This window comes from Periplaneta americana, chromosome 11 (genome assembly GCF_040183065.1).
Source record: "Periplaneta americana isolate PAMFEO1 chromosome 11, P.americana_PAMFEO1_priV1, whole genome shotgun sequence".
NCBI lineage: Eukaryota > Metazoa > Arthropoda > Insecta > Blattodea > Blattidae > Periplaneta > Periplaneta americana.
In genome coordinates, this window is record NC_091127.1 from 180,124,010 (window position 1) to 180,138,951 (window position 14,942).

The 14,942-nt window shown below is 36.1% G+C and overlaps 1 protein-coding gene across 1 annotated transcript in view; it reads right to left on the reverse strand.

The window, feature by feature from the left end:
* Rim2 (replication in mitochondria 2) overlaps positions 1–14,942 on the reverse strand; it is a 157,414-nt gene that overhangs the window by 124,056 nt on the left and 18,416 nt on the right. Inside the window, exon 3 of the mRNA XM_069840598.1 lies at positions 5,349–5,527. Coding sequence (XP_069696699.1) covers positions 5,349–5,527 — 179 coding nt within the window. The remainder of the gene's footprint in view (positions 1–5,348; positions 5,528–14,942) is intronic.

The following is a 14,942-nucleotide window of genomic DNA, read 5'->3' on the forward strand; positions in this document are numbered from 1 at the left end:
TGACCTGGGCATATTAGTCCTCATTACTGTGAATGGATTCCAGTAATTTCTTTTCTATATTGCTTCCCTTGCCTTCCATGTACGGCACGCCACTTAACAATGTTGATCACCCAATCTAACAATCCTTCTACTTATGAACGTTTAGTTACAGTGCATCTTCAATCATCGAAAGCAAACATGAAGGAAAATAAAAATAACGTGAGCCTATACACTTGCTTATATTGATTCAATTTAAGGAAACGATATTTCAATACTAATTATTAAAAATATATCTCGCAATTTCAGTTTAATAGCAAAACATACCAGTAGCTTATCATAAAATTTAGGAAGTGACGGAATTAAGAGACATGCCGTTGTCATAATTTGAAAGTCAGTATTTACAACATAAATAAAGCTCCAGCATCAAAAATTGGTTGCTATTCATTACAACGTAACTGAAAGAAGTAACAGCGGTTACATGTTACGCAACTGTCACGTTAAGTTCAGTTGGCCAAATCTACGAAGCCAATGAATGCAGTAAACAAATTTATGTAACGTTTGTTCACTCTTGTACGCTACATAATTAAAGAAATCCCGACGATGAAACCCTAGCATCTCGAATCTTCGAATGAGATCTAAATTTGGACCTAGCTTAACAGAGAAGACACTGAACAGGCTGCAGTATCAGTACAGGAAATGAATAAAAATTATCAAGAGTGTGAATACTTAGAGAAGCGTATTTTTCCATGACCATGTGAACAGCAGAGCGCAAAGACACCACTTACTACACCACAGGGACAAAAACTTAACCCCTGTAATAGGGAAATATATTATCACTTTCGTCACCCTCGGTAGGGTAGTTAGTATAGCGCTGGCCTTCTATGCTCGAGGTTGCGAGTTCGGTCCCGGCCGAGGTCGATGGCATTTAAGTGTGTTTAAATGCGACAGACTCATGTCAGTAGATTTACCGGCATGTAAAAGAATTCCTGCGAGACAGAATTCCGGCACACCGGCGACAATAATATTTATTTATTTTATTTATTTATTTCATCAATCATTGTTCACGTCATGGCGGATTAGATGTATTCCAGTTCTTAATCCGCCATCACTCTCAATACAAATATAACACAAACTAATACATAATGAACCTATAAGCATCCTCTGTTTACAATACTACTACTACTACTACTACTACTAATAATAATAATAATAATAATAATAATAATAATAATGGTACACAACTAATAATAAGTATGCTCTTGTATTTAAAACTCCTATCTTAGCTTTTTCAATTTTTTGCTCAATCTCTTAAGAATTATTCTGTTAACTTCATTGACTACTCTTCGTAGTTTCTTATCGTGTGACTACTCAACATTTATAATTCCATCTCCGTTAGAGCTTTGACTTTCTCTTCCCATCTAATTTTAACTCTAAAAAGAAATTTTCCTAATTTATGCAAATTGCTGGCGTTTAGGTGATCATTCATTTTTTATAAGCTACTATAGCGTTTATTTGTAGAAATTGGCGACAATAATATAACCTCTGCAGTTTCGAGTCGTTAAATAAACCATAATTTAAGTTTTTTTATCCACTTTTTTTCACGGGAATCGAATCCTAAAATCAAAGCCATCTAACTTCATAAGAAATTATTTGAGCAACAACGCATAATTAGAATTAGATGACCAACCAGCAATTATAACAGCGTATACACCCAAGCTAGTACAACAAATAAAAATAACAAACCAAACTCACTAAGTGTTAACCTGATACGCCACCACTTGCGCCACATACTGATGAAAGTAGTTCAAATAATTCTGGCTAGAAAATTTTAAAAGGCTAATTTTAAGTTGAACAAAAATATATAGGCTTGAATTACATTTGCATTGGAATAGAGCGTCTTACACTAAAGTAGGCCTATATACAGATAACATAAAATTAGATCGAACTTGCAAGTGCACTTAATGACGTAGGATACGCGGAACTATTTGGTTTGGCAGAAAATGGAAGCAATAGAAGAAATGAAACATTGGCGTGTAAAAGCAATTCTGATATTCGCTTAGTGATCGAAACAACTGTTTCCTTTGAAAGTTACAGCGGTCAACCTGATGATGCTGACAAAAGAAAAGAAAAGTATTTACGAGGCCACCATTTTCTATTACAGTATTTAGAAAAATGTAAACTTAGAGAAATTAAAGTAATAGGTCATAAGAGAGGAGCCAGAGAAACTATTCCTCAATTTGTAAAACTATTTTGGCAAACACATAATCTAGAAATTAATAAATTAAATAATTATTATAACTTACAGTTGTACATTTCTATATTTCTTTACAATATCTGCGTAAATCTTTGTCACGCTATTGTTATTAATTTTCGGTAAGGCTTATATAAATAACGTTAATTTTCTTTTATACAATCCCACAAATTGTTAGAGTATATTTTGTTCTCGTGGCAGGCAATCTTCTAATGAGGAAAGTTTCTAATAAAAATATATAATATATTTATCACCTCTGATTGAGGTTCTGGCTGATATGTACATAGGCCTATATTATCAGGCAGTTAACTTACAAGAAAGACGGCAAGCAGCCACAATCATTTTACCTACGAAAACGCACGATATTGCTGTAACATATGTGTCGGTCCATGACCTCTTTTCCCACAGTGAAGAATAACGTGGGTTCAGTCACGTAGGCTCGGATTCACTCACCCCTGCTTACTCTTCCCCTAACAGGGCAGTATTTCTGAATGGTCTTCAGGAGCATCGACGCATCGTTAATACTAACTTTCAACATAAAAGTATTCTACGCGTAGCCCTACGTACTGTTAACCTTCAAGACAAATGTAAGTGCATATCGTTTCAAAAACTTCGAAAAATATAAGTTACCACAAAAAATAATATATAAAGTAGACCAAAGTGAAATACGTGAATTGCTATGTAACACTATATTAAAGTTACGGAGTTCATTTCTCCCTCAATTGCATACACCGCTGACTAGTAACATATTACAGTACATTAATCAGACTTTAAATGTAGTGCCAAATATTTTCCTAAGAACCTTATTCTCAAAAACCCTTAATTTCTGTTCCTCTCTCAAAGTAAGAGTCCAAGTTTCACAAATCCTCCTGAGTGGCGCAGCTGTATAGCGCAGGCCTTCTGTGCCCGAGATTGCGGGTTCGATTCCGGCACAGGTCGATGACATTTAAGTGTGCTTAAATGCGACAGGCTCATGTCACTAGATTTAGTGGCATGTAAAAGGACTCCTGCGGGACAAAATTCCGGCACACCAGCGACGTTGATGTAACCTCGGCAGTTGCGAACGTCGTTAAATAAACCATAATTTTTTTAAGTTTCACAACCATATAGAACAACCGACAATATAACTGTTTTACAAATCCTAACTTTCATATTTTTAACAGCAGAATAGATGATAAAAGCTTCTCAACCGAATAATAACAGGCATTTCCCATATTTATTCTGCGTTTAATTTCCTCCCGCGTGTCATTTATATTTGTTACTGTTGCTCCAAGATATTTGAATTTTTCCACCTCTTCAAAAGATAAATTTCCAATTTTTATATTTCCATTTCGTACAATATTCTGGTCACGAGATATAATCATATACTTTGTCTTTTCGAGATTTATTTCCAAACATATCTCTTTACTTGCTTCAAGTAAAATTTCCGTGTTTCCCCTAATAGTTTGCGGATTTTCTCCTAACACATTCACGTCATCCGCATAGACAAGAAGGTGATGTAACCCGTTCAATTCCAAACCCTCTGTGTTATCCTGAACTTTCCTAATGGCATATTCTAGAGCGAAGTTAAAAAGTAAAGGTGATAGTGCATCTCCTTGCTTTAGCCCGCAGTGAATTAGAAAATCATCCGATAGAAACTGGCCTATATGGACTCTGCTGTACGTTTCACTGAGACACATTTTAATTAATCGAACTAGTTTCTTCGGAATACCAAATTCTATAAGAATATTATATAAAACTTCCCTCTTAACAGAGTCATATGCCTTTTTGAAATCTATGAATAACTGATGTACTGTACCCTTATACTCCCATTTTTTTCTCCAATAACTGTCGAATATAAAAAATCTGATGAATAGTCGATCTATTATGCCTAAAATCACATTGATGAGCCCTAATAATTTCATCTACATACGGAGTTAATCTTCTCAAAAGAATATTGGACAAAATTTTGTACGATGTCAACAAAAGTGATATTTCTCGAAAGTTACTAAGTTAGTCTTGTCCCATTCTTAAAAATAGATAGCCTACAATTATGGACTCCCGTCCTACTTTAGCGTTGAAATCACACAATAAAATGTTCATGTGATATCTAGATAACTGATTAAAAGTGTATTCCAATTCTTCATAGAAGCTATCCTTTTATGGTCGTCTTTCTCTTCTGTAGGGGCGTGAGCATTTAAAACTACGATATCGCACCATCTACTCTTAAGTACTAAATACGATAACCTGTCACTGATAAATTCGATCTTTTTTACTGCTGATTTTGTTCTTTTATGAACAAAGAATCTTGTTCCTAATTGGTGATTGAATCCTTCCCCATAATACAACAAATAATCTCCTATTTGTGATTGCCATTCCCATCTAACCTAACCTCCATAGGCTTCATGATTTAATTTAAGCTATCTCTTCAGAAAGGAAAGTCGCATATTCAAAAGAGGATAAAACGTGATTTATAGTGACAGATTATATTACGTTATGATTGATTTGTCGTGCTTCGCGAATCCCAGCTTTCGGCTGATCAAACGTAAACAGAGCTTTCTTACCAACACATCCACATCGTCCATCCAAAATAGTTCTGATCCTCCCAATAATATACTTAAACTTAAGGATACGTAATGACGATAAGCACGAATTCTTTTTTTTTTAAGGGACGGATACTTTGACCTTTTATCATTTCACCTCAAGAGGAGGTTTTAGGGAAAACGGACTGAGATTACAGGACTGTAGGATAATTAACAATGGAAAAACAATGGAATGCTTGCAGGGAAAATGGTAGCAAGTAACAAAATCCTGCCCCAAACACAGTCTGTGTACATAAACAACTCCAATCAGATTCGCAGAGGTTAGAATCTGTGTCTTCAGCGTAGAAAGAAGACGCGCTAGTCATTCAGCTAACGCTGAGTCGATACTCAAATGTAAAACGATACACTATATAACTTAAATGAAATAAACCTGCCAGAGTTTTGATACACCCAAATGCATTAGTAAAACACACAGCACATACATCAAGAATTATATTATTTTACAAACCAAGCACACGTTTGAGAGGGAAATTAGATGACAGGTCACAACATAAAACCAAGTACATCACATTATTTCCCTGCATTGTTGTACTGACCTGCGCATGAAGCCGAGCAGACATGGACGATGGCGGTGTCAGGAGTGAGAACAGAGTTGAAAAAGCCCTTGGTCTGCGAATAAGCGCAGAAGTAGATGGCTCGGGATGGGGCTACTCCCACCAGGTTGGGGCCAAGACCCTTGAACAGAGCTCGGGGCCCCTCATTCTCCACAATGTGCCTACAGGTAGAGAGGTGAGAATGTTCTTTTAATTGTGCATTGAAAAAGCTTTCAACTAATAAGTGAAGTTCCGAGTATGATGTTGCTGTTTGTTCAACATCTATGTGTCGCCTCAGGAAAAATACACACAGTACTGTATATCGGTGAGATGAAATGAATATGGAAAATGGTACAGTCTAAGTTCACGAATCCAAAATTACCGTTTTACATCAACCAACTACTCGAGAATGTTATTTCCGAAACACCTTTTACTTTCGATGCCCTTCACTGATTAAATACAACAGCAGAAAACTTAAAAATAAAAATCTGAGACATACTACATGAAATTTCCTGAACTAAAATATGAGATACTGTAATACAGTATGACCGTAATAAATATAATAACATATGTACGGTACTCATTCTTATTTCGACGATTAAGAAAGTTAATCGTGTTCTGTGTTTGTAGAGACTTTTTAGTAAGAAGATGTCCTTCCAACAGGTTACTAGCCTGGAGTAAGTAAGTCCAGTGGTGGGGTTGCCACCTATAGCCTCTGGACAGCAAAATTTGCATCAATAATAAGATCGAACAAGTCAAAAATTTTAGTTATCTCCGTTACCAAATTTCATATGAAGAAGAAAAGGATTTGAATGAGAAAATTATTAAATTCAACAGAGCAATGGGGATAATTAATCAGATATTCAAACCAACCTTAGTACAAAAACACACGCGCATCAGAATTTATAAAACATTGGCCAGACCTATACTCTGTTTTGGTAGTGAAGCTTGGACGATTCGTAATATTGAGTCACAAAGATTAACGGCGGCAGAAATGAGATTTATGCGTCGTACAGCGGGATACACGAGAATGGATCACATTAAAAATTTTGATATTACGAAAGAACTGCAGATTGAACCGATTACGGAATACCTACAGAAATACAGACAAAACTGGAGATCACATGTCATCAGAATGCCTCGTTCTAGAATTCCACGCCAAATTTTAAATTACCATCCTGTGGGCAAGAGATCCTTGGGCAGACCGTTCAAGCGTTGGCAAGAGACTGTAACGGGCCACTAGGCCCAATACATGCAAGGATGATGATGATGATGAAGATGAAGAAGAAAGTTAATCATTAAAAAACAATAATGGCCGTTTACAAATGCATCCTTTTCCAGCACTATCTTAGGGATTTTATTTTGTTTTAACAGTTTCATTTGGTAGTAATCCAATTTTTCCAAGTCCTTTCCAAAATTATGAAGACTACTCTGTGTCAATGAGATAATACGGAGATAATAGGGTAATGGTGGAATGATATGTAAAACAAACTGAATTTCTTGGAAGAAAACCTACTTCACAGCAGCTCTGTGAATCGCGAATCTGAGAATTTTGCGGAGATCGGACGTCGGACGCCAATGTGAGAAATAGAAGAGTGAAATAAGGTTAGATTTCTTGTTCTATTATGTGTACTGACAAAATTATCATAAACTTTAGGTGCCCGACGAGTTCAGCATATAAGTGAATACAAGAAAAGGGAGAACATGGGTCCAAAAACTCAATATCTGTATTAAAAAAATCGAACCCAATACTACTAAATTTAGAGTCATACATATTAAAGTTAAGAATAATATATTTGGAACAGGAAATGAAAACAATCAAATGAAAAGGAGACATTAAACTGAGTCCAGCATGTACTACACCTTCGAGAAAAACTTCGAGTGTCATGTCTCAAAGTTACACAAAAATAGCATTTCCTCTTGAACGGTGGTACTCAAGGTTACGCAAAACTTGGCACTTCAACAAAAAACATGGCTGCCTAAACTATCTGTTGCAATGCAAGGAACTACTTGGAACGTGGATGCTCGAAGTCCAACTAGTCATTCTCATGTATAAACAGTTTACATCAGGTTAATTCCTAAAATGAAATAAAAATAAAATAATTAAGGAATGCATGCTACATTCATGGAGTAGCGGAACCCCGGCCCATTTCGAAGATTTAGAACAAACTTGGAAGAACTTAACAAAATAACATGGTCTGTCACCTTGACTGAGTGGATAGCATACGCGCTCTCATCGAAGCGGTCCGCGATTCGATTCCCATTGTAGGCAATGGAAGAGATTTGTTTCTCCCTTGCTGTTGCCCTGCTTGGTCCTGTGTCATGCTGATCACACGATCAGAAGGACCGTAATCTGTACCTGTCTAGTCCAAGGATATACTGCACTTTCCCTTATACTGCAATGGTTTTAAGTCGGTATCAAATAAGGAGGTAAAACAAGACAATGAAAGTAAAATAACATATTTATAAATTAAGTTTCCGGAAGTAACAGTGGCTTAACAAAGGCGTTCAAATTACTGAGCAATCGAACAAACTAACAAGCAAAGCTACAGTTAACATGGAATGCTATTATTCCATTAGACCACAGATGATATAGAGCAATAAGCCTCAGGCTATAGTGAAAGCCTTCGGGTCCCTCCTCCGTACAAGAGAAAAAAAATATATATAGTGTTCAAGGCCTACGTAAAAATAGCATCTAAAACAGTTCAAATATTTTATTTATATTTATACAAAAAGTCACATGAAATTAACTGTTAACGGCTATCTTCTATAAAATACCTCACCCCGCATATACACAGATGCCAAATAACAGCTGTAGTCGGGGTTTGATGAAGAACTAGGCCATCAGAACGGCTCTTGACAATTCGCCGGCCTTGCCAACAAGCACCGCTCTAGTGACAGATACCGTACACGTGAATGTTAGAAACTTCACGTCGTCTCGCCCTACGACTTACTGTACGTCACAATTACGTACAATATAGTAAGAAAAAGAAACAGAAGAAGACTTGTTTGTTTACTTCCAGCGATGTAATGGGTGCTTCTATTCCGTAGAAATGCGACAAAGCTAGAGGGTTATGGCACGTTAAGAAACCCACATAACGGTAGAGGCACTTACTGTAAGTTATGGAACTTTCTCTTCTGTAGTTTCGTGGCTGTCAGAGAGTCCTTTTAGCGCCCTTAGTCGAGCAGACCACCTGCGCTTCTCTTGTCGTGGTACTGTAGTGTTAACTTACCAAGTGCATTAAAAATATATTCAGAATTAGATAATTTTTATATTTTATTATTATAATTAATGCTCGGTCACGGGCCATCCAGACACCGGATTGAAGATAACTGTATACAGTAACGGTAAATTTATTTATTGGTATCGGGGAGGGGACATATGAGCCAGCATGAAGAGATCATTCTTCGTCTATTGTACCATTTCCTCAGCTAGACCCATTCGCAATCCACACCAATCGAATGCGCTAAGGTTCGCTGTGTATTCAGGTTATACCATCAAGCAATCCCAGTCTTGCCCGAAACAGCGTCCTCTGAGCTTTGTCAGCCGGCGATCGGGGAAATGCTATGAAATGGTAATCATAGGGAGATCTTAGCGAAATAATGTATAATGAGAATCACGTAAGAGCAGTTCCTAAAAGGCCAATTTGGCCGTCTCTTCAATGTTGCCAACTAATACCAGATATCACCAAAGAGGGTAAAAGTCACAAATGCCAGGTATAATAATAATAATAATAATAATAATAATAATGTCTTGCTTATATACCACATCTCGTCTTTATGTTGGGAGGTGTTTTCTAAATACAGTAATTCAATAATTTGTGAAATACTCTAGTATATTTTCCTCCTGGATCTCTCGCACATTATGTTGGTAATTAATAGATTAGTATGTTCTAATATTAAAATGTATTTTGTCTGACATGAAATTCATTACTTTGACTAAACAGTTTATGATTCACGAGACCTAATCTAAAAATGTATTTTGTTAGATCACGTGAAATGATTAGTACGAATTTCGAAAACAGAATAGCATTTCCAAATGCATACTCTACTTAAAATACATAGCCTATATCGCTACCATGCCATTTTCTCTCTCGGACATTTTAATAAAAATATATGTATTTCTGTCCATCAGCCACGTTTCATATCAAGTAGGTCTACAAGTTATATCTTAATTAATTACTAATTTGAATATAGTGTTGAATTGGAATTACAACACAACACGAATTATGTATTAATATTAATATTGATACCGCTACTACTAGTTAAATATTATGTTCAAATTTCAGTACTACTAATTAAATATGAATTATGTTCAAATTTCATTCTTTCATTTCATCAGTTTCCTTTACTGCAAACCAAAATTACTGCTGCCAACATAAGTTAGAAAATAACTGCCAGTTGTATTTATCAATACTCGAAATTCGAAACAAAGTTGGTAAAAGAAAATTCAACCTGACATCTAGAAAATCACTATAATCCACTAGAATATGTAGTAATAGGGGGAAAATGGTTAGGTTTCACCCTTAGGCTATTAAGTAGGCTGATCTGGACTATAGATTCTTAACATTGGGAAACGCGAGAGCCTCAAGAAGAATCCGAACTCCGACTCATTCCGCAAAAAGTATCACTAAATTTAACGGTTTTTGCGATTGTAGTTTACTGCTGATGTAGAAAAAGTATCGCCGACGCTTTCCAAGACGCAGAATTCCTGATCGTAGTGTGTTCATCAGAGTTCCCACCCAATACCTTGCACGAAACTGATACGCTTCCCATCTGAACGAGGACGTCAAAGCAATGTGGCGGAAGAAGAAACCGTCAATGTCGTGGTTCAGCATAACTTAGCTCTACTACAGCAAACGAATTTCTGCGCGCCTCAATGTTACAAGAACACTGCATGACGAAATACTGTACTCATTTCACCTACAGCGTGTGCAAAATCTTCACAGAGGGGGAAAATGCCAAGCGTCTACGATTGTCACTGGTTACATCCAATTGATTTCATCCAATAATGTATTATTAGTTCACAGGTAGCGGATTCAGTAATACACGTTAACAAACTATTTATGATCTCCCAAACACCAACTTGTTTCTCGATCAATGTGTGATGTGGTACGAAGGATGATATGCTGAGAGGTCCCGTTATTTTAGACGATGGTATGGATGAACCAAAGAGTTGACTACTTTTGCCACGTACATTGCCTTTAGCTATACGTGTTGTGTACTTTCAGCATAACGAGCCCTTTCTCATTATTACCACCATGTGAGGGACAATCTCAATACCAAATTCCTTAATTGGTAAATTGGTAGTGTTAGTACAATCCCCTGGCCACCAAGGTCTCCAGATCTCAACCCATTACTACTAGAGAACGTTCCTTTTGCTACACGATGTGCTGTGTACTTTAAGCATGCTGGAGCCTCCTCTCACTATCAGCACCAATAAGGGGTCATCCCAATACCAAATGTACTAATCGGTAGATTCCCTGGTCACCGAAATCTCCAGACCTCGACCCTTGAATTTTTGTTTATGGGACTGGATGAAGTGTACAGAAGGAAAATTAATACGAGACGAACTGCAGGCTCGTATAGTGTTGCCAATGTCAAGGAACGTCACGATGAACTTCAATGAGCAACACGGCATCCTTTCATACGAGTTGAAAAATATACTGATAAGTAAGGTGGACGATGTATTTCTTGAGAATGTACTGTAGAATCTTTTCTCACTTGAACAAGAAATAACATGAAAAAAAAGTTTCTTAAATTCAAACAGTTCCACCTCAAAAACAGTTCTGTAGAAACCACATATTCAAATGACCCGTTTGTTCAAAAGGACAGATACTATGATCTCACAGAAAATTTATTCTTTCTCCTAGGGCATCCGGTAAAACGTCTGTATCTTTAGACAAATAGACTTACAAGATATTTATTTCGAAGAATGAAGTAGAACCAGGATCTGTTGTCGCAAAGATGGGAGAAAAGTTCAAAAATGTTCTTCAGTAAAACGATATGCGGTTGGGTGTGATATTAAGAAAGGTTGATGGGTTCTGACTTGAGAAAAGTACAATGTTGTGATATTCTATTTTATCGTTTGCATTGATAACTTCATGTAACGTTGGGAGAAATTTCTCTAAAAAAATGTTCGTTTAGGTGAAAATACAAGTCCCCCCCCCCCAATACACCTAGGCTGCATTACGCAATTCAGTTCAATGAATTGTAAAGAAGCCATGAGTGTATAAAAAGTGACATACTTGAATTTGTAATTTTTGCATCCTATGTTACCTTCTTTAACGCAAAGCATACGCAGACATGCCGAGGTTCACAATTTGTGTACCCGTAAATATAATGTAAATATCGGTATACGAAACATATGTTTTTGCGCAAAATTATATTGTGTACTATACAATATGTCGTGGTTTAAGCATCATGCCAAGGATCCGCGTTACGGAATGTGCGCTGGTTGGAGCCCTCGTGAATTTGAATTTTCTCATGAAATTTCGGCCAGTGTATGGGATAGGTACCCACTCAGCAGAGTGATGAGTAATGGGAAGCTACGACAGGTGGCGATCCTGTCTCGTAAACCAGCTATAACTGCCGAAGAGATCATCGTGCTCACTACACAATCAGGTTGGATGATCGTTCACCTCTGATGAGGCATGTCAACGTGAGGCCAGCAGCCGGATGATCGGCCTTTGCCGTACATGGGCTGTTCACGCCATGACAGAAGTCTGTATGTATTTTTGAAGCTGGCTGTTATAATTTTCATCCGACTGTATTTACAATCAGCACGTTTGTAGGATGAGTGCAATACACACCCGCCCCTTCTTACGACAGAGCAGAACTGTCCCGTGTTCACGTAACACAGTGAAGCGTGACCGAGTTCTATTTATAATACAGCAAAGAAACAAAGATCAAAATAGTCTGGATCGATTTCGAATAAAAATTCAAATGTTTCATATCAGTTATTTCCTTTATCAATTCGTAATAGATTTCGATAGTGACTTTCTGCAGTACTGCATTTGTTCTATACGCCGCGCAATGAGAATGTGAAAACTAAATTGGTGGAGTAGTTAGTTTACAAGTAAATGTATGTACTGTTAGATTATGAGAAGTATCGATAAGTAGTATCTAAAACAAGCCAAAAGGACTAGAAAGGGATCCAGTAACTTATGAGACAGAAATAAACTGTAATACAATGCTGGCCACAAAAAAAAAAAAAAAAAAAAAAAAAAAATTATGTTTCGGATGTGCAATTTTGACATAATATATAAAATTAGATGACATAACAATGGAAACAAAATTGAACGAAATTAGCGCAAATCTATACGCTCTTATGAAAGTGTTAAGCGATCTGAAGTTTTTCTCGATTTTTTAATGATTGTTTCAGGTTGAACAACTGAAAGCTGTTAAAAGACATATTCTGTAAAATAACGAGCAATGTTGCAAGAAGAAGTTAGCTATTGCATTAAGAGAAGAAGATCGTAGAATACGATAACGCTACCCTTTGAATACAGCCAACAGTTCTACGACACTATCAGGAGATCCGAGGAGACGGGTGAATACACCAGAAGAGCTGGATCAGATCAACCAAGTGTAACAAACAACAGGGATGATCAATTTATTGTATCATCAGTGCTAAGAGATTGCTTCATCAACTCATCAATATTGTGGCTCAGCGCCTGGAGACAGAGATGTCATCATAAGATTTCTACCCATCTAGAAAGAGTCTGATATGGCAAGGTCTCCCTGCTGCAAGTATATTGTAATGTCCTAAAGTAATGAGTTGCATTTTTGCCACGAGCAGCTTAATGTTAATGAAGAAATGTATTAAACGTCCTTTCACAGCAGTGTTACTACCTATGTGGAAGAAAAAAATAGACTAAAAACTTTACGACATGTTAATTATGATTGGTATAAAATACTAAACTGCGCTAGACATTGCTTACTTCTGTGATTTTCAACCTTTTTACCCTAGTAAAATTTCTCAGAATAGGATACTTGACTACTGTTCTTTAATAAGCATGCTGAAATTAGCAATGACACTCTTAAATCCTAATTACATTGTGCAGTCATACTTATTTCAAACTAATAATTATATGAACTAGTACCAGCATAAGTACATTTTTTAACATTTATAATAATTTTCTTTTATGCGCAGTGTAGGTATATCCCAGGGTAAATACAGGGGTGTGAAAATTATTAGAATAATCTTAATTTTAAAGGTTTTTTAATAGTTCCTTCACAAATATTCATTGAACTGATGAATATTGGTATATATTACTATACTGTAGGATATATTTACCACTAACAATGCCGGAAAGCATTGTTGTACATTGGTATTTTTCTTATTTTACAATTGTTATGGGAATTCAGAAATTATTATATTATGTTGGCGGAATTGGAAACATCAAAAATTATATGCACAAACAGATGTATACGTTCATTTGAACCTTCACAACAATGTAAACGCAAACAACAATTTGTTTAAAGCATTTCTTAATTAATTTTTTATGTTTCCAATTCCGCCAACATAATATAATAATTTCTGAATTCCCATAACAATTGTAAAATAAGAAAAATACCAATGTGCAACAATGCTTTCCGGCATTGTTAGTAGTAAATATATCCTACATCAGTATAGTAATATTATATACCAATATTCATCAATTCAATGAATATTTGTGAAGGAACTATTACAAAACCTTTAAAATTAAGATTATTCTAATAATTTTCACACCTCTGTACAAATAAAAATTAAAAATCAAGTGTCACACAGCTTTATCTTTTTAAAACGTACAAAGAACAAATACAGTAGACTCTCACTAATCCAGCAACTCCTTGCACAGGGGGATGCCAGATAAGCAAAAGTGCTTCTAGATTACTTAGAGTGTATAAAAATATTAAATTTAACGTTATAAGCTGCGCCAATCACTCCATTTGCACTTCTAAATTGAAACTAGAATGTTCCACATGCGACAGGCACATAATTATGTAAGTACATACGTGTACAAGTACTACATTATAACACATAGCACTGGTAAACTTCCCAGGAAAATATTACAGTAGAAGTGATAGGAAGTACACTAGAAGGAGGACGGATAATTAAGAGGCCGGATTAGAGAGAGCCTGGTGTATAATTTTTATATCCTGTCAAAGTCTCAAATTTGCACACACTTCTGATCAACAATTGCCTTGAACTTCATGAGAACCCATCAAACCAATGATGTTCAGTTCAATGTTGGTTAATCTTAGTCCAAGTCACTTCTTTCACATATTTGTAGTCATTTTTAACTTCCTGCTATAAAGGAGGGTTAAGACTTTATTTCTTTCACCCGAAACAATTCATATACATATTGCCTTAAAAATGTTTGGGCTTCATAATCAAGTTACATGTCTGTTAACTGCTCTTGCAAACTGTGTTGAAGGTCTGTTGCATCCGATGGATATGTATTTAATACCCAAGTTGGTATTTCAAGAGCATAAAGATTTCGAAATCTGATTTGCATATCTACATTGAGCTGTTTGAAAACAAAAGATTTTCAACTCAATATCTGGGAGTTTATTTACACTTCAATAACTTTAAGACCATGGAAAAGATAA